Source organism: Heptranchias perlo, chromosome 19 (genome assembly GCF_035084215.1).
Source record: "Heptranchias perlo isolate sHepPer1 chromosome 19, sHepPer1.hap1, whole genome shotgun sequence".
NCBI classification, from domain to species: domain Eukaryota; kingdom Metazoa; phylum Chordata; class Chondrichthyes; order Hexanchiformes; family Hexanchidae; genus Heptranchias; species Heptranchias perlo.
The window spans coordinates 1,519,909-1,546,263 of record NC_090343.1 but is presented as its reverse complement, the minus strand read 5'-3'; the positions used below and the strand labels follow the sequence as shown (position 1 = coordinate 1,546,263).

General features: G+C 53.7%; 1 protein-coding gene across 3 annotated transcripts in view; it reads right to left on the bottom strand.

Moving 5' to 3' along the window:
• Positions 1-26,355, bottom strand: part of mtss1 (MTSS I-BAR domain containing 1) — a 78,239-nt gene that overhangs the window by 11,669 nt on the left and 40,215 nt on the right. The window contains exons 3-8 of one of the 3 annotated variants that reach the window (XM_068000141.1): positions 22,833-22,940; positions 21,323-21,423; positions 18,468-18,594; positions 12,697-12,816; positions 8,229-8,399; positions 1,320-1,485 (exon numbers count right to left, since the gene is read on the bottom strand). In XM_068000141.1, the coding sequence (XP_067856242.1) occupies positions 1,320-1,485; positions 8,229-8,399; positions 12,697-12,816; positions 18,468-18,594; positions 21,323-21,423; positions 22,833-22,940 (793 nt within the window). The remainder of the gene's footprint in view (positions 1-1,319; positions 1,486-8,228; positions 8,400-12,696; positions 12,817-18,467; positions 18,595-21,322; positions 21,424-22,832; positions 22,941-26,355) is intronic. The other 2 variants (XM_068000142.1, XM_068000143.1) reach the window with 2 other exon arrangements.

The window sequence follows — 26,355 nt, the reverse complement described above, 5'->3', positions numbered from 1 at the left end:
TGTGGGATTGATACAGGACTGAAGGGTGAGAGAGGGGCAGTGGGATTAGTTTGGGATTGATACAGGGCTAAAGGGTGAGAGAGGGGCAGTGGGAATAGTTTGGGATTGATACAGGGCTAAAGGGTGAGAGAGGGGCAGTGAGATTAGTTTAGGATTGATACAGGGCTATGGGGAGATGGCGGGGCAGTGGGATTAGTTTGGGATTGATACAGGGCTATGGGGAGAGAGTGGGGCAGTGGGAATAGTTTGGGATTGATACAGGGCGATGGGGAGAGAGCGGGGCAGTGGGATTAGTTTGGGATTGATACAGGGCTATGGGGAGAGAGGTAGTGGGATTAGATTGGGATTGATACAGGGCTATGGGGAGAGAGCGGGGCAGTGGGATTAGTTTGGGATTGATACAGGGCTATGGGGAGAGAGCGGGGCAGTGGGATTAGTTTGGGATTGATACAGGGCTATGGGGAGAGAGCGGGACAGTGGGATTAGTTTGGGGATTGATACAGGGCTATGGGGAGAGAATGGGGCAGTGGGATTAGTTTAGGATTGATACAGGGCTATGGGGAGAGAGCGGGGCAGTGGGATTAGTCTGAGATTGATACAGGGCTATGGGGAGAGAGTGGGGCAGTGGGATTAGTTTGGGATTGATACAGGGCTATGGGGAGAGAGTGGGGCAGTGGGATTAGTCTGAGATTGATACAGGGCTATGGGGAGAGAGTGGGGCAGTGGGATTAGTTTGGGATTGATACAGGGCTATGGGGAGAGAGTGGGGCAGTGGGATTAGTCTGAGATTGATACAGGGCTATGGGGAGAGAGGTAGTGGGATTAGATTGGGATTGATACAGGGCTATGGGGAGAGAGGGGGGCGGTGGGATTAGTTTGGGATTGATACAGGGCTATGGGGAGAGAGCGGGGCGGTGGGATTAGTCTGAGATTGATACAGGGCTATGGGGAGAGAGCGGGGCGGTGGGATTAGTCTGAGCTGGGACAGACACAATGACCCTCCTTTAGTGCCAGTTTGCCGATAGAAATTATTTTTAAAAATGTCTCTCTTACTCTTCCCAATCTTTCTGTAGCTTTTCTATATTCTTTGTATCTGTGCTCTAATCAGTAAATGCTTGTTTTTTGTAATTTCAAATTTGATCTAATTGCCCAGTTCACCCCAGGACCTCAGCTTGTGATACAATCACTGACTTCCTTCCTGAGATATATTTCATTTGTACCATTTCTATTTCCTGTTGAATTATTCCCCCGTGCTGGACTGCAGTTCTAATTGCCAATCCTGCCTTTTGCTGTTCCCTAGTTTGGAAAATCTCTCTTACCCTGGGAGGAGATGGTGTCCTCGGAGCAGGATGGGGTGGTGGTCTGGGTGCTGTAGCCGCTGGAACAATGCAGCGAATCCCGGCTGCTCCTTTGGGTGTCCAGGTTCAGGCCCTGACTGAGGGTTAAGGCCAGATGTTCTCGGGCGCTCATCTCCCCAACCTGTGGCTGCAAATTAAAAATACTAGTATCAGTAATGGTGGCCGTGAAACGACCGGATTGTCGTAAAAACCCATCTGGTTCACTAATGCCCTTCAGGGAAGGAAACCTGCCATCCTTACCCGGTCTGGCCTATATGTGACTCCAGACCCACAGCAATGTGGTTGATTCTTAATCGCCCTCTGAAATGGCCTAGCAAGACCATTCAGTTATAAAATCTCACTGTGAAAAGTCATAAGAATAAAACCGGACGGACCACCCGGCATCGGACACGACAACGGCAAAACACCAAGCCCAGTCGACCCTGCAAAGTCCTCCTTACTAACATCTGGGGACTTGTGCCAAAATTGGGAGAGCTGTCCCACAGACTAGTCAAGCAACAGCCTGACATAGCCATACTCACAGAATCATACCTTTCAGCCAACGTCCCAGACTCTTCCATCACCATCCCTGGGTATGTCCTGTCCCACCGGCAGGACAGACTGACCAGAGGTGGCGGTACAGTGATACACAGTCAGGAGGGAGTGGCCCTGGGAGTCCTCAACATTGACTAAGAACCCCATGAAATCTCATGGTATCAGGTCAAATATGGGCAAGGAAACCTCCTGCTGATTACCACTTACCGCCCTCCCTCAGCTGATGAATCAGTCCTCCTCCATGTTGAGCACCACTTGGAGGAAGCACTGAGGGTAGCAAGGGCACAAAATGTACTCTGGGTGGGGGACTTCAATGTCCATCACCAAGAGTGGCTCGGTAGCACCACTACTGACCGAGCTGGCCGAGTCCTGAAGGACATAGCTGCCAGACTGGGCCTGCGGCAGGTGGTGAGCGAACCAACACGAGGGAAAAACCTTCTTGACCTCGTCCTCCCCAATCTACCTGTCGCAGATGCATCTGTCCATGACAGTATTGGTAGGAGTGACCACCGCACAGTCCTCGTGGAGATGAAGTCCCGTCTTCGCAATGAGGACACCATCCAACGTGTTGTGTGGCACTACCATCGTGCTAAATGGGATAGATTCAGAACAGATCTAGCAGCTCAAAACTGGGCATCCATGAGGCGCTGTGGGCCATCGGCAGCAGCAGAATTGTATTCCAGCACAATCTGTAACCTCATGGCCTGGCATATTCCTCACTCTACCATTACCAACAAGCCAGGGGATCAACCCTGGTTCAATGAGGAGTGCAGAAGAGAATGCCAGGAGCAGCACCAGGCGTACCTAAAAATGAGGTGCCAACCTGGTGAAGCTACAACTCAGGACTACATGCATGCTAAACAGCGGAAGCAACATGCTGTAGACAGAGCTAAGCGATTCCACAACCAGCGGATCAGATCAAAGCTCTGCAGTCCTGCCACGTCCAGTCGTGAATGGTGGTGGACAATTAAACAACTAACGGGAGGAGGAGGCTCTGCAAACATCCCCATCCTCAATGATGGCAGAGTCCAGCACGTGAGTGCAAAAGACAAGGTTGAAGCATTTGCAACCATCTTCAGCCAGAAGTGCCGAGTGGATGATCCATCTCAGCCTCCTCCCGATATCCCCACCATCACGGAAGCCAGTCTTCAGCCAATTCGATTCACTCCATGTGAGATCAAGAAACGGCTGAGTGCACTGGATACAGCAAAGGCTATGGGCCCCGACAACATCCCAGCTGTAGTGCTGAAGACTTGTGCTCCAGAACTAGCCGCGCCTCTAGCCAAGCTGTTCCAATACAGCGACAACACTGGCATCTACCCGACAATGTGGAAAATTGCCCAGGTATGTCCTGTCCACAAAAAGCAGGACAAATCCAATCCGGCCAATTACCGCCCCATCAGTCTACTCTCAAACATCAGCCAAGTGATGGAAGGTGTCATCAACAGTGCTATCAAGCGGCACTTACTCACCAATAACCTGCTCACCGAAGCTCAGTTTGGGTTCCGTCAGGACCACTCGGCTCCAGACCTCATTACAGCCTTTGTCTAAACATGGACAAAAGAGCTGAATTCCAGAGATGAGGTGAGAGTGACTGCCCTTGACATCAAGGCAGCATTTGACCGAGTGTGGCACCAAGGAGCCCTCGTAAAAGTGAAGTCAATGGGAATCAGGGGGAAAATTCTCCAGTGGCTGGAGTCGTACCGAGCACAAAGGAAGATGGTAGTGGTTGTTGGAGGCCAATCAGCTCAGCCCAGGACACTGCTGCAGGAGTTCCTCAGGGCAGTGTCCTAGGCCCAACCATCTTCAGCTGCTTCATCAATGACCTTCCCTCCATCATAAGGTCAGAAATGGGGATGTTCGCTGATGACTGCACAGTGTTCAGTTCCATTTGCAACACCTCAAATAATGAAGCAGTCCGAGCCCGCATGCAGCAAGACCTGGACAACATCCAGGTTTGGGCTGATAAGTGGCAAGTAACATTCGCGCCAGACAAGTGCCAGGCAATGACCATCTCCAACAAGAGAGAGTCTAACCACCTCCCCTTGACATTCAACGGCATTACCATCATCGAATCCCCCACCATCAACATCCTGCGGGTCACCATTGACCAGAAACTTAACTGGACCAGCCATATAAATACAGTGGCTACAAGAGCAGGTCAGAGGCTGGGTATTATGCGGCGAGTGACTCACCTCCTGACTCCCCAAAGCCTTTCCACCATCTACAAGGCACAAGTCAGGAGTGTGATGGAATACTCTCCACTTGCCTGGATGAGTGCAGCTCCAACAACACTCAAGAAGCTCAACACCATCCAGGACAAAGCAGCCCGCTTGATTGGCACCCCATCCACCACCCTAAACATTCACTCCCTTCACCACCGGCGCACAGTGGCTGCAGTGTGTACCATCCACAGGATGCACTGCAGCAACTCGCCAAGGCTTCTTCGACAGCACCTCCCAAACCCGTGACCTCTACCACCTAGAAGGACAAGGGCAGCAGGCACATGGGAACAACACCACCTGCACGTTCCCCTCCAAGTCACACACCATCCCGACTTGGAAATATATCGCCGTTCCTTCATCGTCGCTGGGTCAAAACCCTGGAACTCCCTTCTTAACAGCACTGTGGGAGAACCGTCACCACACGGACTGCAGCGGTTCAAGAAGGCGGCTCACCACCACCTTCTCAAGGGCAATTAGGGATGGGCAGTAAATGCCGGCCTCGCCAGTGACACCCACATCCAGTGAACGAATAAAAAAAGATACACAGTGAGAAAGTGGGCAACTGTCATTTAACTGGTTGGTAGAATCGACGGGAATGAAAATACAAAAGGCTAAACGATCAGTCGTATCCCCACCCCCCAAACCGGGGACAGGAATCTCCCCGGAGGGAGGGACCCAGGGCCGGCTACACCCTCCGGTAAACTCCGCCGTCCACACCCTCCGGTAAACTCCACCGTCCACACCCCCCGGTAAACTCCGCCGTCCACACCCTCCGGTAAACTCCACCGTCCACACCCCCCGGTAAACTCCACCGTCCACACCCCCCGGTAAACTCCGCCGTCCACACCCCCCGGTAAACTCCACCGTCCACACCCTCCGGTAAACTCCACCGTCCACACCCCCCGGTAAACTCCGCCGTCCACACCCTCCGGTAAACTCCACCGTCCTCACCCCCCGGTAAACTCCACCGTCCTCACCCCCCGGTAAACTCCGCCGTCCACACCCCCCGGTAAACTCCGCCGTCCACACCCCCCGGTAAACTCCACCGTCCACACCCCCCGGTAAACTCCACCGTCCACACCCCCCGGTAAACTCCACCGTCCACACCCCCCGGTAAACTCCACCGTCCTCACCCCCCGGTAAACTCCACCGTCCTCACCCCCCGGTAAACTCCGCCGTCCTCACCCCCCGGTAATCTCCGCCGTCCTCACCCCCCGGTAAACTCCGCCGTCCTCACCCCCCGGTAAACTCCGCCGTCCTCACCCCCCGGTAAACTCCGCCGTCCTCACCCCCCGGTAATCTCCACCGTGCACACCCTCCGGTAAACTCCGCCGTCCTCACCCCCCGGTAAACTCCGCCGTCCTCACCCCCCGGTAATCTCCACCGTCCTCACCCCCCGGTAAACTCCGCCGTCCTCACCCCCCGGTAAACTCCGCCGTCCTCACCCTCCGGTAAACTCCACCGTCCTCACCCCCCGGTAAACTCCGCCGTCCTCACCCCCCGGTAATCTCCACCGTGCACACCCTCCGGTAAACTCCACTGTCCTCACCCCCCGGTAAACTCCACCGTCCTCACCCCCCGGTAAACTCCACCGTGCACACCCCCCGGTAAACTCCACCGTCCACACCCTCCGGTAAACTCCGCCGTCCTCACCCCCCGGTAAACTCCACCGTCCTCACCCCCCGGTAAACTCCACCGTGCACACCCCCCGGTAAACTCCACCGTCCTCACCCCCCGGTAAACTCCGCCGTCCACACCCCCCGGTAAACTCCACCGTCCACACCCTCCGGTAAACTCCGCCGTCCTCACCCCCCGGTAAACTCCACCGTCCTCACCCTCCGGTAAACTCCGCCGTCCTCACCCCCCGGTAAACTCCACCGTCCACACCCCCCCGGTAAACTCCGCCGTCCACACCCCCCGGTAAACTCCACCGTCCTCACCCCCCGGTAAACTCCACCGTCCACACACCCCCCGGTAAACTCCACCGTCCTCACCCCCCGGTAAACTCCACCGTCCTCACCCCCCGGTAAACTCCACCGTCCTCACCCCCCGGTAAACTCCACCGTCCTCACCCCCCGGTAAACTCCACCGTCCTCACCCCCCGGTAAACTCCACCGTCCACACCCCCCCGGTAAACTCCGCCGTCCACACCCCCTGGTAAACTCCGCCGTCCACACCCCCCGGTAAACTCCACCGTCCTCACCCCCCGGTAAACTCCACCGTCCACACCCCCCCGGTAAACTCCACCGTCCACACCCCCCCGGTAAACTCCACCGTCCTCACCCCCCGGTAAACTCCACCGTCCTCACCCCCCGGTAAACTCCACCGTCCACACCCCCCGGTAAACTCCACCGTCCACACCCCCCGGTAAACTCCACCGTCCACACCCCCCGGTAAACTCCACCGTCCACACCCCCCCGGTAAACTCCACCGTCCTCACCCTCCGGTAAACTCCACCGGTGCCTCAAACAACGGCCAATCTTCAGGATTTAGCCGAAACAGTTCCGTTTATTAAAATATGAAGAAAGTGCGGAAAAAAATTGAAGCATTTGGTTGATTTTCCAGTAGAAATACATCCGGGTAAAATTTATGAGGCTCCTGGTCTAAAGCAGGGAGCTCAGATCACGGTAATCTGGCACAGAGATCACCGGGCCAGGTCACCGCATGGCCAATCTCACAGTGATCAAAATGAATCAGTGGAAAATCGTGAGGTTTGCAAATTGGGCACAGGGCTCCCATCAAACAAAGCTCCTTGTCGGGAGTCACCTCACAGAATCGACCCGACATGGACTCTAGCCTTAATGCACCAAAATGCTCCTCCCTTTGCTGCGTGCGCTGTGGGGCAGCACTGAAACCGCCCGCTATTCCGCAGAGCTCTGAGCAGGTCCAATATCTCAAAGCCACTGCACAGATATTGGCTTCTCACTGCCACAACTTCCATGAAAGATTTAAATTGCTCCTAATCTGGTTTAGCCTCTCATCAGGAGCTTTGCCACTGACCACAAAAGGCAGACGTTCAGCTGTGGTTTAAACAATTGCTCCAGGTCACAGACCCCACCCCCCATCTCATTGCACCGGCACCAGGAAAGCTCTTTCGAGGTTGGGTTAAAAGGGCAATAAAGTTACTCCAGCCCCGGGGACTGGGAGGTGCCGAACAATCACTCGTTAGTTGTCAGCCACAAGGAATCTCTCTCACCTCTGAGTCAGAAGGTCGTGGGTTCATGACCCACTCCAGAGACTCGAGCACGTGATCCAGGCCAACACTCCCAGTGCCAGTACTGAGGGAGTGCCGCACTGTCGGAGGGTCGGTACCGAGGGAGCGCCGCACTGTCGGAGGGTCGGTACTGAGGGAGCGCCGCACTGTCGGAGGGTCGGTACTGAGGGAGCGCCGCACTGTCGGAGGGTCGGTACTGAGGGAGCGCCGCACTGTCGGAGGGTCAGTACTGAGGGAGCGCCGCACTGTCGGAGGGTCGGTACTGAGGGAGCGCCGCACTGTCGGAGGGTCGGTACTGAGGGAGCGCCGCACTGTCAGAGGGTCGGTACTGAGGGAGCGCTGCACTGTCAGAGGGTCGGTAGTGAGGGAGCGCCGCACTGTCGGAGGGTCGGTACTGAGGGAGCGCCGCACTGTCGGAGGGTCGGTACTGAGGGAGCGCCGCACTGTCGGAGGGTCGGTACTGAGGGAGCGCTGCACTGTCGGAGGGTCGGTACTGAGGGAGCGCCGCACTGTCGGAGGGTCGGTACTGAGGGAGCGCCGCACTGTCGGAGGCACTGTCTTTTGGTTGAGACGTTAAATCGAGGCCCTGTCTGCCCTCTCGGGTCGACATAAAAGATCCCATGACAATATCTCAAAGAAAAGCAGGGGAGTTCTCCCCGTGTCCTGGGGCCAATATTTATCCCTCAACCAACATCACTAAATGATCTGGTCATTTATCACATTGCTGTTTGTGGGATCTTGCTGTGTGTGAATTGACTGCCGCGTTTCCTACATCACAACAGTGACTACACTTCAAAAAATACTTCATTGGCTGTAAAGCACTTTGGGACATCCTGAGGTGGTGAAAGGCGCTATAGAAATGCAAATCTTTCTTTCTTTCTTTTTCAGTGGGGATACCTTGCAAGTAGCAGAGGAGGTCATGGACCGCGGTCTGTCCGTGCTCGCTGGGACACCAGGCTCTGCTGGGGCTTGGGGGCCGTTTTCTCCAACCTTTCGATAAGCGGGCGCTTCCTTCTGCTGAGGGTTGTTGGCCTGCAGTTGCTCCATGGGCCCCACCTTTGCCCAGTCCTGGTTTAAAAAGAGACCAAAGCCTTCAATCACTCGACATTTCTTTGAATTATTGTATTCTGAATAATCTGTCCGATGGTAGGTTTAGAAATGATTTTGCACCGAGTATGAAATGGGGATTGTATCTTTACACTATCGATGTAACTCTACTGGGACAGGGGTTGAGGAGACAGGCATAATCCACAGCTCCAAAACCATCAACCTATCAGGTCTGATATGGGTTTGATCGCAGGTCACAGGTGAGGAAATGTTAGCGTTCTGAGAACCCGTCCCCGTTAAACACAATTGGCCATTTGGAACGTCCTTCTTGCTCTTCAATGGAGCCAAACTGCAATTTTCCTGTCCCACTAACTTTTTCCACTGAGGGTGATTCCAGGGGTTCAGTTCCCTGGGGGGCTGTAGCCCTCTGGTGAGCATCGACCTCGACAGTGAGAGGCGACAGACATCGGGGGGGGGAGGGAGGTCATCGCAGCCAAGCCTGATCTTGGCCCAAAACCACCCATGCACCTTCCAGCTGGACAGGAGGAGGCCATTCAGCCCTTCGAGCCTGTTACACAGGAACAGGAGGAGGCCATTCAGCCCCTCGAGCCTGTTACACAGGAACAGGAGGAGGCCATTCAGCCCCTCGAGCCTGTTACACAGGAACAGGAGGAGGCCATTCAGCCCCTCGAGCCTGTTACACAGGAACAGGAAGAGGCCTTTCAGACCCTCAAACCTGTTCCCCCATTGTATTAGATTATGTCTGATCTGTATCTTAATTCTATTGACCTGTCTTTGATCCATATCCCTTGATATCCGTACCTAAAAAAATCTATCGACTTCAGTCTCGAAAATTTCAATTGACCTCAGCATCCACAGCTTTTTGGGGGAGAGAGTTCCAGATTCCCACTCCCCTTTGTGTGAAGAAGTGCTTCCTGACATCACCCCTGAACGGCCTGGCTCTAATTTTAAGATTATTCCCCCTTGTTCTGGACTCCCCCCACCAGAGGAAATAGTTTCCCTCTATCTGCCCTATCAAATCTCCTTATCATTTTAAACAACTTAATCAGATCCCCCTCAACCTTCTAAACTCGAGGGAATACAAACCTGTCCTCGTAATTTAACCCTTTAAGGCTGGAAATCTGCCTGATTTTTTCTTTCCTGAGCCTGAGATAATGGAGACCAACAACACATGACATTACCACCCAGCGGAAATCAGGGGCAGTCCATAAGCCTCCCGATCAGCAGGGTTTGGGTCTACGACGTACAGTGACTGACTAGTGAGAGCCTAGGAGTGCCAGGACTGCAACTCCCGATAGGAATCCATTTTTAGTTGTTCCAATATCTGAAGAACCAGCAATGATACGAGAGAGATAGGCGAGTCCCACAATTACAGCTGACAATTCATCACTTTGCTAAAGGAACCCCCCGAGCAAGACCCTAATGGGATTAAAATGAAGACACTCCCCATGATTCCTACTGACGTTCATTCACTTCCCTTTTTCAGTTCTCATTCCTCCCCCTCCCTCCAAGGAAGGGACCATCTCTGGGGAAGGGACAATATTCCCAGCAGCACACCGTTAATTTCCATTCTTGGTCTAAGTGCTGGCCCACACCTCTCCACCATCGCTAAAGCTGCCTCGAAAAATACTTTCATTTTTCTCATTCATGCCAAATACTCTCTCGTCCTCAACAACTCTCAGTGCTGGAGGGTTTACCGTGTCTGCGATTTCTAATGAGAGGGTGTACGGGAGTGTTGTGGGTTCTGTTACTGGACTAATAATGCCGAGAGCGTGAGTTCAAATCCCACCACGGCCAGTTTCAGAATTTGAATTCGGTTTTTAAAATATCTGGAAATAAAAATCTGGTCTCAGTAAGAGTGACTGTGAAACTGTCGGATTGTCGTAAAAACCCAACTGGGTCACTAATGTCCTTTAGGGAAGGAATCCTGCCGTCCTTCCCCGGTCTGGGCCTGTACGTGACTCCAGCCCCCACACCAGTGTGCGGCTCCTTGGGCCACACTCAATGTCGAGGGCAGTCACTCTCACCTCTCCTCTGGCTTTGAGCTCTCGTCTCCATGTCTGGATCAAGGCGGTGATGAGGTCTGGAGCCGAGAGGTTCTGGTGAATCCCAAACTGAGCCTCGGCGAGCAGATTATTGGTGAGGGCCCTTTACTGGGATCAGTGCTGGCGAGCTGCAGTAGAGAGTCTGCCTGTAAATGTGCTCCTCCTGTACTGTGCGTTGATTGTGTTAGCAGGCAGTTACTGCATGGCCGGATTGGATTTATTGCTGGTGTTTGTAGTGTGGGGCAGGAGGAGAGGGTTAAGGGCACAGATGACACTGTCTCAGGTATTGCCGGTCTGTGGGAGTGTCCAGCAAAGGCAGCAAGATAATGATGAGTGAGGTGGGACATAAGACTCACCCCCATCACCCGAGACAGGCTGACTGATCATTCAGAATGAAGATAATAGAACAGGGATGATTCTAACACCACACACAATCTCCAGTGGAGTCTGTGGGGTGAGTGTACAGGAATCGGAAAACTGGAGGAGAAAATCAAACCTAATCCAACACTCCTGATAGTCACCGTGCTGGGAAATAAACGTAACTTAGAATTCAGCACGTCAACATAGTCAGCTACAAACACGGACAATCCGTACCCCCAGACCTACTGAACCCCCAATACTGAACCCCCAATACCGAACCCCCAGACCCCCAATACCGTACCCCCAATACTGAACCCCCAATACCGTAACCCAGACCCCCAATACCGTACCCCCAGACCCCCAATACCGTACCCCCAGTCCCGAACCCCCAATACCGAACCCCCAGACCCGTACCCCCAGACCCGTACCCCCAGACCCGTACCCCCAGACCCGTACCCCCAGACCCGTACCCCCAATACCGAACCCCCAATACTGAACCCCCAGACCCGTACCCCCAGACCTGTACCCCAAATACTGTACCCTAACTCTAACCCTAACCCAATACCGTACTCCCAGACCTGCACCCCCAATACTGTGCCCCCCAGTGTTATACAGGGACAGACCTGTACCCCAGTGTTATACAGTGACAGACCTGTACCCACCAGTACTGTACCCCAGTGTTATACAGTGACAGACCTGTACCCACCAGTACTGTACCCCAGTGTTATACAGTGACAGACCTGTACCCACCAGTACTGTACCCCAGTGTTATACAGGGACAGACCTGTACCCACCAGTACTGTCCCCCAGTGTTATACAGTGACAGACCCTGGACCCCAGTGTTTTCAGAATACAAATGGACGTAGAATAAAAATTTCTGCCTCTGTGAATTAAACTTTATTGGGATCTTAGCGACACCAATTAGCTGATCAGAATTAATTTTCCAATTACTCTGTCGTTATCTGTGTCAAGAAACATTCAGTGAAACTTTCACTGCTCCAAATTGCACCCTTTCCTCCTGAGATCTGAAGTCATGGCAAGTGGGAGCTGCAGAGTGGAGGGAGGGAGGGAGGGAGAGAGGGGAGGGGAGGGAGGGAGGGTGAGGAGGGAGGGGAGGGACGGGAGGGAGAGGAGGGGAGGGAGGGTGAGGGGGGAGGGGAGGGTGAGGAGGGAGGGGAGGGAGGGGAGGGTGAGGAGGGAGGGGAGGGGAGGGTGAGGAGGGGAGGTGGCAGAGCCAGGGGACGGTTGGAAGGGCACAGGCTGGGGCCTGGGAACAGATAGCCCTCTCCCCCATCCCCCCCTCTCCCCCACCCCCCCCCTCTCCCCCACCCCCCCCTCTCACCTTCTGATCAACAGAGTAAAAGGGGGCAAGAAATACAGAATAAAGGGGGAAATTTCCTCCATCAAATCTAACTGACGATGTCAAGCTCCCCCTCAAATTTGCCTCGTGAAGTTCATCATTGGATAACAATTAATTTGTGTCTTGCGATGACGCTGGTTGACTGTTGCCCCGTCTCCGGCCAGTTACTGAATCCTCCAGCACCGAGCCTGACTCGTTCTCCTGCTGAATCCCCTCGCCCACTACCCGCGATCCCCTCCTTCTCAGACTCTAAACTTTGCTCTCTGAAATACCTTCTTTGACCCCACTAGCCCCCCCCCCCGCCGCTCCCCTTGTGAGGCACATCGAGTTCCTAACGAGGGGAGCCCACCCTCACCCAGACACGGTACAGCTCAGGACACCATTCTCCCCCTCGAGGAGTCACACGGTCAGTTCCAGTTATCCCAGCTCCACATTTACACAACGTGGACGGGAACCAATCCTCCGTGTGTGTTACCCTGACCTTCCGCCGGGACCCAGTACTCAAACCGTCGCTGTAACAGGCTGTTATCACCTTGCTGGGGGCTGCCCACTGCCCAGTCGTGGAGCCAGAACAGAGAGAGGTGGGAGAGCTGCTCTCACTAACCGACCTGCAGGTTTCTGAAGCTTCGGAAGATGCTGAGCTGGTAGATATCTGCAGGTTAAGCCGGTAATTAAAGCAAAAAGGAAAAGGAAACACAGAAGAGAAGAGAGGAAGCAGAAGATTAGAAATCATAATCTCGAACAGCTTCTGATTTATTTTGTTTCATTAAACCCCTTGGAAAGCACAGGGATTCGCTGGTAGCCTGTCCAACACGGTTTAACATCGCACCGCCGTAAAAACAGGTTTAACACAGAATAAAAGTTCGCTCAGTCTTTCACCTTGAATCTAATTCTTGTTTCAGCGCAATGTGTACTCGGCCCTTTTCCCTTTAACGAGCTGAGGTTCCCCTCCCCCCGTTCCCCCCTCCCCCCTCCCAGTGCTCCTGTCAACGAGGCACCCGTGAAACTGCCCCCCAGGGAAAACCACCAGGAGGAAAAAGTCCCATCTTCCCACTCCCGCCTGTATCACATGCACCTCAGTGGGAGAGGCTGAGCAAAATTGCACAATCAGGGGGCCCGGGGAGGGCAGGGGGGGGCCTGGGGAGGGCCGGGGGGGGGCCCGGGGAGGGCAGGGGGGGGGCCCGGGGAGGGCAGGGGGGGCCCGGGGAGGGCCGGGGGGGGCCCGGGGAGGCCCGGGGAGGGCAGGGGGGGGGGCCCGGGGAGGGCCGGGGGGGGCCCGGGGAGGGCAGGGGGGGGCCCGGGGAGGGCAGGGGGGGGCCCGGGGAGGGCAGGGGACCTGGGGTCCTGTCCTGCGGATTTAGCTGCATAGGCAGACATCCTGGGGAGAGGAGGGAATTGGTGGGGGTGGGGGAGGTCCGAGGGACCGGAAGGGTTTACTTTGTCACACTAACAGAACCGATACAAGGCCTGGAATTCTAATGTACGGAATCTTACACCAGGTTATAGTCCAACAAATTTATTTTAAAATCACAAGCTTTCGGAGATTATCCCCTTCGTCAGGTGAGTGAGTGAAAGGTTCTCAAATCGCATATCTTATACTAGGCTGGGACAGCATCACACCAATCAAAAGGTGTCGTTGGTGTTCAGACAGGTCAGCCACGGAAAACAGTAGGTCCCAGTACACTGAATATACATTGTGTCAAATTATACAGACAGAGAGAAAGAGATCCGAAAGGCAGAGAGAGAGAGAGAGAGAGAGAATATTAAAAACAGATAACTTTTTTTTCCCCTTGCTGGTGGGGTTACGTGTAGCGTGACATGAACCCAAGATCCCGGTTGAGGCCGTCCTCATGGGTGCGGAACTTGACTATCAATTTCTGCTCGACGATTTTGCGTTGTCGTGTGTCTCGAAGGCCGCCTTGGAGTACGCTTACCCGAAGGTCGGTGGCTGAATGACCTTGAGCGTTCTCCAAGGCGGCCTTCGAGACAATGAAACGAGCCCCAGTTTCTCCAGTCCCTCCTCATAACTAAAGCCTCTTGTTCCTGATATCATCGTGAATCCTTTCTGTATCCACTCCACGGGCTTGACATTCTGACAGTTGGAAACCCAAAATTGGTTCAATATTCTAACTGCAGCTTAAAATGGAACAAAATCCCAGAAGATATTTAGAAAACGTCAACAAATGAATCCTTTTTGTCAAAGTACAGACAGTTTGCTTTTCTTCGTTGGAACAACGCAGATTATGGGGCGATAATGATAGAAGTCTTTAAAATTATGAGAGGATGGGACAAGGTAGATAAATGTGACTATTTCCTGTGATTGAGGGTCTAGAACGAGGGGCCAGGGATACAAGATTAAATGTAAGAGTTTTAGAATTACACGGAGAGTTGAGAGGCTGTGGGATTCACTTCCAGGGTTGAGGAACTAAGTCACCATTCAAGATTAGACTGGAACGGTGCATGAAGGGAAAGTGGTTGAAGGAATATGGGAACAGGGGATAAATGTGATTAGAATTATTTGCTCGAGTGGAGGATAAACACAACATGGACTGGTTGGGCCGAATGGCCTGTTTCTGTGTTGTAACAGGGGATAAATGTGATTAGAATTATTTGCTCGAGTGGAGGATAAACACAACATGGACTGGTTGGGCCGAATGGCCTGTTTCTGTGTTGTAACCTCAACGCGTTTATTTCAGTAAACAAAAGCAGCAGCTATTCTGCAACCGCTGTGTCCCCCGCGCGCGCGCCGCAGAGTCCCCCGCGCGCGCGCCGCAGAGTCCCCCGCGCGCGCGCCGCAGAGTCCCCCGCGCGCGCGCCGCAGAGTCCCCCGCGCGCGCGCCGCAGAGTCCCCCGCGCGCGCGCCGCAGAGTCCCCCGCGCGCGCGCCGCAGAGTCCCCCGCGCGCGCGCCGCAGAGTCCCCCGCGCGCGCGCCGCAGAGTCCCCCCGCGCGCGCGCCGCAGAGTCCCCCGCGCGCACGCCGCAGAGTCCCCCGCGCGCACGCCGCAGTGTCCCCCGCGCGCACGCCGCAGAGTCCCCCGCGCGCACGCCGCAGAGTCCCCCGCGCGCACGCCGCAGAGTCCCCCGCGCGCACGCCGCAGTGAGATGGGCGAACAGCCACTATTCTATTAGTTTGGTGATGCTGGTTGAGTGGGATATATTGGCCGGGACACTGGGAGGACTCCCTGCTCTTTCTCAAGTACTGAGCTCAATGCCCATCTGAAGCGGGATGCAGGACCACAATATGTTGGAAACACTCAATTTCTGGGCCTTTTCTTTCCCTTCAGCGGAGCTGCAAAGTTTTGCACAGAAATAAAGGAGGAGAGTAAAGAAGAAAGGAGAAAAAATACAATGGTCAAAGTTTAGGAAATAGAGACCAGAAGATCCTGGGTTCAATTTCTGGTCTGTGCTCAGTGAAGCTCAGCCCACAATCTCCTTGGGGGAAACAATTAAACCGTAGCAGCCCAGAGCTCAATGGGGAAACACAGCACCTCCACTGGGGGATAAGTTTACAGAGGCAAATTATATCTGTGTGCCCCGCCCGGCCCAATCATTCCCCGTCTCTAACCCCACTACACCTGAAGGCCACACCAGGCCCTGACTCTCCGTGTGAAATGCCATGGACTCATGTCGTATATTTATTGAGAAAAGGTTTGGACAGAAATTGTTTTTGAATTCTTGTTAATCTTGAGGATCATTGCCCACTTTATGATTGTTTAAAGCTGTTTAATCTCTGAGGTGAAGGAAGTTGAGTTTGTTTGCTTGTTTTGGAGGTGAGAAGCCTTCGAGGTGACCCAGTCCGAGTTTTCTGGACTCTGAATCCAACCTGACAGAACAGATCCAGAGAAAGCTTCAATTCTCAGGGGACACAAGTTAGCAAGTTGGGAGCAAGAGAGGAAGCACAGATGAAATATTCACCACGCAAGGTTAACAGACCCGGATAATAAGCTCCCAATCCAAGTTATTGAACCTTACAGAATAAATCGGTTCAAGGAGTAACCAGATGTGTTTCTGGAGAGAGTACAGTTGAAGGATGTGGTGAGTCGGTGAGTCGGTGAGATGGTGAGTCGGTGAGATGGTGAGTCGGTGAGTCGGTGAGATGGTGAGTCGGTGAGATGGTGAGTCGGTGAGATGGTGAGTCGGTGAGATGGTGAGTCGGTGAGACGGTGAGTCAGCAAGTCAGTGAGATGGTGAGTCGGTGAGATGGTGAGTCGGTGAGACGGTGAGTCAGCAAGTCAGTGAGATGGTGAGTCGGTGAGATGGTGAGTTGGTGAGACGGTGAGTCAGCAAGTCGGTGAGATGGTGAGTCGGTGAGATGGTGAGTCGGTGAGACGGTGAGTCAGCAAGTCAGTGAGATGGTGAGTCGGTGAGTCGGTGAGTCAGTGAGATGGTGAGTCGGTGAGATGGTGAGTCGGTGAGATGGTGAGTCGGTGAGATGGTGAGTCGGTGAGATGGTGAGTCGGTGAGATGGTGAGTCGGTGAGATTTAGATCTGTCAGAAAAGGACAGGTTTGTTGTGACCAATTGCCTTTTCTCAGCGGAAGATTGCACTGCCCAGTGTGTGACTGAGCCACGGAGAACAGCCAGACATCAGCCTCCAGACCACGAGGGGAGTTTGCTGATCCCGGCCAGGGCAGCAACTAGGAAGACACCATTGGTGTCAGTGCCCTTGGGCTAGAAACAGAGCAGGCGGGAGATAAACAGGGTTCCTGCTCCTCAGGGCTAACCAGTGACCCTTGCTGGAAAGTGGACACTGAGTGAATACAGAATTGGGTCTAAGTTGAGGGAGTCAGTCTGCAGACACTGGGCTTACACAAGCTACTGGAGGAGTTTCAACACCAGTGGACCAGTGAGAGCCACAGGACACGAGGGGGATTTAAACTACAGGATCAACATCCAGGTAAAATTACCTCTAACAGGATGTGGAATGATGGATGGTTTGGTGTAAATTGGAGGCACATATGTGGATTGAGAGTTGGGGGCAGTGAGTAAGGAACCCCACTGATCACCATGTAACACGAGTATAACACGAGTATAACACGAGTATAACACGAGTATAACACGAGTATAACACGAGTATAACACGAGTATAACACGAGTATAACACGTTCCTCCAATTCTGGCCTCTTGTCCATCTCCCATTCCCTTCACTCCACCATTGGCGGCCGTGCCTTCAGCTGCCTGGGCCCTGAGCTCTAGAATTCCCTCCCTAAACCTCTCCGCCTCTCTCTCCTCCTTTAAGATGCTCCTTAAAACCTCCCTCTTTGACCAAGCTTTTAGTCACCTGCCTAATATCTCCTTCTTTGGTTCAATGTCAATTTTTGTCTGATTACACTCCTGTGACTTTTACCACATTAAAGGCGCTATATAAATGCAAGTTGTTGTTGTACAGAGCACGTTATCCCCTGTTCTTTAAGAATATGGTATTTCATTGGGTCGAGTGTATGCAGGCAGTACAAGGTGCACGTCACATCGCAGTTATTGTAGCAGCTGTTACGGTCAGAATTCCTGATCGCAGTCCAGTGACCCTGCTGGAAAATGTCTAAACACGGAGGGGGGGGGCAGGATCGGGTCTGGCTGTCGTGATTCCCCCCATCGTCAAACTGCCTTCTCACATTCCTTGTGTAATCTCACGCATGAAGCATGGTGTCCAAGATAATCCCGTGTTCAGAGAACCCCGAAATACCTCGGGGCGTTGAAACAGAGGGGAGAGAATTAGGGACAAAAAAAGATTCACTGTAACACAACGATTGGGTGAAAATCTTCCTGAACTGTAGGACAAGCTCAATAAACAAGGCCATGCCCCTCCCCCCCTCGCCCCTCCCCCCCCTTCCCCCCTTCCCCAATCGATAATCTCTCCAACAGCCCCAAATGCTGCTGCTCTCAGCCCAAGGCCCTGAAACCCGGCAGATTTCCAGGCACAGAATTGTTTCCACTTCACCAATGGATGATTTTCGGGTTTTCCTGCAGAATCGTCCCTCCAGCGGTCTCAGTGGTTTGACCAATCCTACAGCAACACTGAGCCAGGAGCCAATAGCGGGACTCCCTGCTAATGGTATCATGTGGTTTATATCAATGAGTGTTAATTGTATTCAGGCCGTTTGGTCAATTGGGGACTGTCTTGTATCCTCGATATACGAGAGCTGATCCAGGGTGTGGTGAGTGTGAGGAGAATCTCTGTGAATAGAGGCTTGGAAGCAACTGAAGATCAGGCTCTAGTATTTTATCCTTCACCACCTGGCTCTCCAATTTGTAACACTCACTTCACAGTAACGACAAGCTGGCTGGGAGCCGACTCCATCCTTACCTGGCTGGTACCGTCGGTCGTCGAGACAGAGGGAGGGCGGATATGGAGCGTTTCCATCGATGGGGAGGCGGACTCGAAAGAGGGGATATTTGGATGCCTTCCTGCAGCTTGTAGGTACTGGGAACTGCTGCGGGAAACAGAGGGAGAGAAACTGGGTTTGTTTTCTGTTGCACCATTTGTACGTTTGAAATTGTGTTCCCCCCCGCAGTTTTAATCCATCACTTCAAACTCCTGCTCCATCCTCAAATCCCTCGGTAGTTTCCCTTCATCACGCTGATGCAATCATTGTCAGCCCTGCACAAAGACCCCAGCACCGTACTGGTCCCATAGCCGAGAACAACACTGCACAGAATTACACAGAATTTACAGCACAGAAACAGGCCATTCAGCCCAACAGGTCCATGCTGGTGTTTATGCTCCACACAAGCCTCCTCCCTCCCTACTTCATCTCACCCTATCAGCATATCCTTCTATTCCTTTCTCCCTCATGTGTTTATCCAGCTTCCCCTTAAATCCATCTACACTATTCACCTCAACTACTCCTTGTGGGAGTGAGTTCCACATTCCCACCACTCTCTGGGTAAAGAAGTTTCTCCTGAATTCCCTATTGGATTTATTAGTGACTATCTTAGATTCTTGGCCTCTAGTTCTGGTCTCCCCACAAGTGGAAACATTTTCTCTATGTGTACCCTATCAAACCCTTTCATAATCTTAGACCTCTATCAGGTCACCCCTCAGTCTTCTCTTTTCTAGAGAAAAGAGCCCCAGCCTGTTCAACGTTTCCTGATAATTATATCCTCTCCGTTCTGGTATCATCCTTGTGAATCTTTTTTGCACCTTCTCCAGTGCCTCTATATCCTTTATATAATATGGAGACCAGAACTGTTTCTATAAAAAGATGAAGTTAGTGGTGAGTACTCAGTGCTGGGCTCCAGCCACACAATAACCGTGAGCATTGTTTGCATTTGTCACGGGTGAAGGGCCCGACCCCACAGGATATCATCACGCTGAGGAACAGGAGGAGAGGACGAGCTACTCAGCGATTAGCTGATGCCAAGATTGGCTTTAAGCTTCTGAGGGAGGTCAGGAATTCCATTAATTTAAGGTGGTGAAAATGAACGGGGCAAAGAGTCTCGAATTGAACACAGTTTGGATGTAGAGTGAGGAAGAATGTATAGGACGATACACGGAGAGCGCGAGAGCGAGGGAGGGGGGGCGCGAGAGCGAGGGAGGGGGGGCGCGAGAGCGAGGGAGCGCGAGGGCGGGGGAGCGCGAGGGAGGGGGAGCGCGAGGGAGGGGGAGCGCGAGGGAGGGGGAGCGCGAGGGAGGGGGAGCGCGAGGGAGGGGGAGCGCGAGGGAGAGGGAGCGCGAGGGAGAGGGAGCGCGAGGGAGAGGGAGCGCGAGGGAGAGGGAGCGAGAGGGAGAGGGAGCGCGAGGGAGAGGGAGCGCGAGGGAGAGGGAGCGCGAGGGAGAGGGAGCGCGAGGGAGAGGGAGCGCGAGGGAGAGGGAGCGCGAGGGAGAGGGAGCGCGAGGGAGAGGGAGCGCGAGGGAGAGGGAGCGCGAGGGAGAGGGAGCGCGAGGGAGAGGGAGCGCGAGGGAGAGGGAGCGCGAGGGAGAGGGAGCGCGAGGGAGAGGGAGCGCGAGGGAGAGGGAGCGCGAGGGAGAGGGAGCGCGAGGGAGAGGGAGCGCGAGGGAGAGGGAGCGCGAGGGAGAGGGAGCGCGAGGGAGAGGGAGCGCGAGGGAGAGGGAGCGCGAGGGAGAGGGAGCGCGAGGGAGAGGGAGCGCGAGGGAGAGGGAGCGCGAGGGAGAGGGAGCGCGAGGGAGAGGGAGCGCGAGGGAGAGGGAGCGCGAGGGAGAGGGAGCGCGAGGGAGAGGGAGCGCGAGGGAGAGGGAGAGGGAGGGAGAGCGAGCGCGAGGGAGAGGGAGGGAGAGCGAGCGCGAGGGAGAGGGAGGGAGAGCGAGCGCGAGGGAGAGGGAGGGAGAGCGAGCGCGAGGGAGAGGGAGGGAGAGCGAGCGCGAGGGAGAGCGAGCGCGAGGGAGAGCGAGCGCGAGGGAGAGCGAGCGCGAGGGAGAGCGAGCGCGAGGGAGAGCGAGCGCGAGGGAGAGCGAGCGCGAGGGAGAGCGAGCGCGAGGGAGAGCGAGCGCGAGGGAGAGCGAGCGCGAGGGAGAGCGAGCGCGAGGGAGAGCGAGCGCGAGGGAGAGCGAGCGCGAGGGAGAGCGAGCGCGAGGGAGAGCGAGCGCGAGGGAGAGAGCGCGAGGGAGAGAGCGCGAGGGAGAGAGCGCGAGGGAGGGGGAGAGCGCGAGGGAGGGGGAGAGCGCGAGGGAGGGGGAGAGCGCGAGGGAGGGGGAGAGCGCGAGGGAGGGGGAGAGCGCGAGGGAGGGGGAGAGCGCGAGGGAGGGGGAGAGCGCGAGGGAGGGGGAGAGCGCGAGGGAGGGGGAGAGCGCGAGGGAGGGGGAGAGCGCGAGGGAGGGGGAGAGCGCGAGGGAGGGGGAGAGCGCGAGGGAGGGGGAGAGCGCGAGGGAGGGGGAGAGCGCGAGGGAGGGGGAGAGCGCGAGGGAGGGGGAGAGCGCGAGGGAGGGGGAGAGCGCGAGGGAGGGGGAGAGCGCGAGGGAGGGGGAGAGCGCGAGGGAGGGGGAGAGCGCGAGGGAGGGGGAGAGCGCGAGGGAGGGGGAGAGCGCGACAGAGAGGGAGAGCGCGACAGAGAGGGAGAGCGCGACAGAGAGGGAGAGCGCGACAGAGAGGGAGAGCGCGACAGAGAGGGAGAGTGAGCGAGGGAGAGGGAGATAGAGAGGGAGAGAAGGACTGTACTGATAACAAGATGGATAAGTTTGTGAATGAAGCATAGCCTGCCCACCTGTTCATGGTCCCCCTGCGGGACTGGGTGCTGCCGGGGGACGAGGGGGGGGTGTGATAGGAGTAGTTGTAATCATCCGCCACCTTCAAATCCAAGATCACCTGCAGAGAACAGAAAACACGTCAGAAACCGCGCCCGGTCTGAGGACCCGTGGGAAATTAAGCCAATCTCCTGCCACATGGAATGATGGGAAGGGCACTGTGGAACGGTTTCAGAACAGGAGGCCGCCATTCGGCCCATCGAGGCCGTGCTGGATAAATGTGACCTTAAAATAAATATCTGGTGTGAGTTCTGCCCGGTGTGTTTCAAACTACCCGTTCCCTCTTTATAATTGACCAGGTAAAAGTTCCGTTACACTTCAACATTTATTTTCAAAAAACAGAAAAATAAAACTAGTCTGTTTCAGTCTGATTCCCTCAAATCTGCAGCCAGACATTTACAAATTCATTTCTACCCTCGGCAGCAACAACTAAACTCTAATTCGGCTCATTTAAAGTGAAAACAAAACAGACATTGCAAACGTGAAGGGAGACGGTGGCTTAAACAACGCTCCAAACTGGCAGAATAATCCGTCCCGCATTTATTGCCCCTCCTGAGTTGCCCTGTGAGGGTGGCTGGGCCTTCTTGAAACGCCGGTCATGGGTTTGATACAATCGAGTGTCTCACTCGGCCCCTTCACAGGGCAGATCAGGGTCGATCACGTTGGTTTGGGGACTGGTGTCACACTTAGGCCCAGACCGGGTAAGGACGGCAGGTTTCCTTCCCTAAAGGACATTAACGAGCCAGTTGGGTTTTTAAGACAATCCGACAGCTTCATGGTCACTTTTACTGAGACCAGATTTTTGTTTCTAGATTTATAAAATTAATTCAAATTCTCAAAATGCCAGGGTGGGGTTTGAACTCCCGTTCTCTGGATTATTAGTCCAGTAACAGAACCACTACCGTACCAACAAGGCACTGTATAAATGCACATTACTGTTTTACGTCCCTGGGCTGCGGATTGTGTCACTGGTGCTGTAACCAGGTGAAGCACACATTGGCTGAATTTTTTTTATTATTTTTTTCTTTTAAAAAAATAGATTATTTGAATACATAAAAGCAGTTCAACCTATCCGTGCGTCGCCCGGGAGAGAACGCTATTCGCTCCTGAGAGTTGGGAGGCTCCAGAGATGTTTCAGTGAGTTTATTCGTTGCTTGGTTGATCCCAACAGAGCAGCAGGATTCCCAGATTCATTCCCGGGCTGAGCTGAACCATTACAGCCGGTGACGCAGCAAGGGGGCCAGGCCTGGGAGGGGGGAAATCAGCCAGGGCTCCCACCCGTGACCACTGGCCTGTGATTCCTGTGTGTGTGGACATTCTAGAGTGCGATGCCCACTGCAGTCAAACAGCAAGGCTCACAGTGACTATTGGCCAGTTGAGCTCGAAGATCCGTACCCTAAAAAGAGATCGATGCTGCTGGAGGAGCGAGAGGGGGAGGAAGGTGACTCGGAGGAGTCAAGAGCCACTCACCTGTTCACTGGCAGGAGGCAGTTTCTGGGGATCGGCAGTCAGGTTCGTCAGGTCTTCTAGAATAGTCTGTAAGTGAGTCACCTCTCCCAGCATTCCAATCTCCTCGCCCTACGGTTTGATGGGGAAGAGAAAAGGAATTTTTTTTTTTTTAAATAGTCTACTTGATATTTTCATGAGGTAAAAATCTTTCATTTAATCAGGGAGACTATTTCACAAGAAAATGTTTCTTCATCCCTCAGACTCTTAACACTCGGTCAGCTCTCACTCCCCTCCCCCCGATCACTGACCCTCAGTGACCGGGCTGCTCTCAGACCCCCGTCAAATCTCCTTTTATCCGATGACTGGAGCAGCACACGTGAACACCATGACGTCTCATCTCAGCTCGGCATTTTGCCTCCCCCTCCCACACAAACAAAAACCTTGCTCTGCTCGGAGCCTCCCCAACCAGCCTGGCTGAGATAGGGAACTCGGTCAGGAGCACTGGGGAGGGGAGGGGGGGGGGGAGATGAGAAAGAAATCTTCATCTCTCTCTACTCTGTAGCAGCCATTCAGCCCCTCTGACTCGGGCACCTGTTCCATCAATTTATCGCCTGCCTCAATTGAAGATGGTAATTTAGGAAGGATGTCAGGTGGGGATGAGAGACCTCAGTTACGGGGAGAGACTGGAGAAGCTGGGACTGTTCTCCTTAGAGCAGAGAAGGTTGAGGGGAGATTTGATCGAGGTATTCAAAATCATGAAGGGTTTTGATAGATTAAATAAGGAGAAACCGTTTCCAGTGGCAGGAGGGTCGGTAACCAGAGGACACAGATTTAAGGTGATCGGCAAAAAAGCCAGAGGGGGAGATGAGGAAATTTATTTTACGCAGTGAGTTGTGATGATCTGGAATGCGCTGCCTGAAAGGGCGGTGGAAGCAGATTCAATAATAACTTTCAAAAGGGAATTAGATAAATACTTAAAGGGGAAAAATTTACAGGGCTGTGGGGAAAGAGCAGGGGAGTGGGACTAATTGGATAGCTCTTTCAAAGAGCCAGCACAGGCACGATGGGCCGAATGGCCTCATTCTGTGCTGTGAGATTCTATGATGTTGACTCCTCGCTGGACAGGGGACACACTCTGGTTCTTTACCCAAGTATCGACTCTTCATGTGGGAGTCCAGACTGTGACTTTCGGCAGGACATGGTGTCCTGGATCTTGCTCCCGCTCCTCGATGATCACACGCATCGTCCAGGGTTCACTGGGCAGCGTACAGGAGTGGGAACTCGGGCCGATTTCCCCCTCCCTCACCCAGGGGCACTGTCACTCATGCTGAGATTGTCTAACTCCACACGTACTCGAGACAGAACCTGGGGCATAACTGGTCTGTTCAAGTTTAGCTGCTGATCCGTCGGGGAGCCGAGATATTTCGGGAAAAGCGAGGCCCTCAACATAACTGACAAAGGACGTTATCGTCAATGGTTCAAACCCCAGGACTGCCCAGCGCCACAACACAAGGGTGTCCATGTTCATCAGCCTTTCTGCTCAATGCCCAGAGAACCTTCTCATAATCAAACAAACTCTTTCTGGAGAGGGAGGGGAGGTTTGGGCCAGTGCTGAACAATTAGAGATTCCAGATCTCCCTCCCTCCCTGGTTATCAAGCAGTTGAAATTTATTATACACGGCAGAACTACACATAACTACACTATTTACAGAACAAACTGCCCAGAAAGGCAGGCAGTGACCCCAATTCAAGGAGAAATTGCTTAGATAAATGGCTGAGAAAGCAGTTACAGGTGTAGGACCGAGTCTGGAATTCCCTCCCTAAACCTCTCCGCCTCTCTCTCCTCCTCTTCCCCTGTCCCAATATCTCCAAATGTGACTCGGTGTCAAATTCTGCCTGATAATCGCTCCGGTGAAGCAGCTTGGGATGTTTTATTACATTAAAGGCGCTATATAAATGCAGGTTGTTGTTATTATATCAATGGCGGTTTGGGACCAGTCAAACACGAGTTTATTCCGGTCCTGTACACTCGAGTCCCAGTTGTGCTTACACTGCACGGCTCGAAGCACAAGGACTCTTTACAGCACAAGGAGACAAACTGTTCATGGGCACAGCAGCAACTGAGTTAATGAAGGGCAGGAGGTGTCTGTGTTTCAGCTCATGGTCTTCACTGTAGACCAGGCTCGTACTCCCTCGAGTATCGAAGATCAAGGGGTGATCTAATCGAGGGGTTTAAGATCATTAAAGGATTTGATAGGGTCGATAGAGAGAAACTATTTCCTCTGGTGGGGGGAGTCCAGAACAAGGGGGCAGAACCTTAAAATTAGAGCCAGGCCGTTCAGGGGTGATGTCAGGAAGCATTTCTTCACACAAAGGGGAGTGGAAATCTGGAACTCTCTCCCCCAAAAAAGCTGGGGCTGGGGGTCAATTAAAAATTTCAAAACTGAGATTGATCGATTTTTGTTGGGTGAGGGGATTAAGGGTCACAGAACCAAGGCGGGTAAATGGAGTTAAGATACAGATCAGCCATGATCTAATTGAATGGCAGAACAGGCTCGAGGGGCTGAATGGCCTCCTCCTGTTCCTATATTCACTGAGGTTTCCCAAGACACAATAAAAGCCAGGAAGGTTCCAAGTTCCATCCCTAGTCTGTGCTCAGTAACTGGTCTCAGCTGGGCAGCAGTTTGAGCACGAGAATTAGCCTCAGTGTCACTGGGCCAGGGAGGGAATATCTGCATCCATCGCCCCCCCTCAAATCAGCCAGGCTTCCCAGTCCTGTGGACAGTACACGTGTGTAAGGGCAGAATCAAACTCCACTGTGAGGCATCCCACAGTTAAACAGCCTTCTGACACTGTCTCGGCTTGTTCACAGAGAATGGAGAGAGTGCACTCCTGTGGATACACAGCCCGGTCAGGAGTTATACCGAGGGGCCAGGAGTTATACCGAGGGGCCAGGAGTTATACCGAGGGGCCAGGAGTTATACCGAGGGGCCAGGAGTTATACCGAGGGGCCAGGAGTTATACCGAGGGGCCAGGAGTTATTTCGAGGGGCCAGGAGTTATTTCGAGGGGCCAGGAGTTATACCGAGGGGCCAGGAGTTATACCGAGGGGCCAGGAGTTATATCGAGGGGCCAGGAGTTATTTCGAGGGGCCAGGAGTTATTTCGAGGGGCCAGGAGTTATTTCGAGGGGCCAGGAGTTATTTCGAGGGGCCAGGAGTTATTTCGAGGGGCCAGGAGTTATATCGAGGGGCCAGGATCAGTCCAGGCACAAACCCAGCCTTTCCTTTCAGATGCTGACTGTCCTGCAATAGATTTCCATCACTTTCTATTTCCATTTATTGAAAAGGAACAATATATATTCAGATAAATATAAAGGGAAATGAAGCTAGAGAGAGAGAGCGAGACAGAGAGAGCGAGACAGAGAGAGACAGAGAGAGCGAGACAGAGAGAGACAGAGAGAGCGAGACAGAGAGAGACAGAGAGAGCGAGACAGAGAGAGACAGAGAGAGCGAGACAGAGAGAGACAGAGAGAGACAGAGAGAG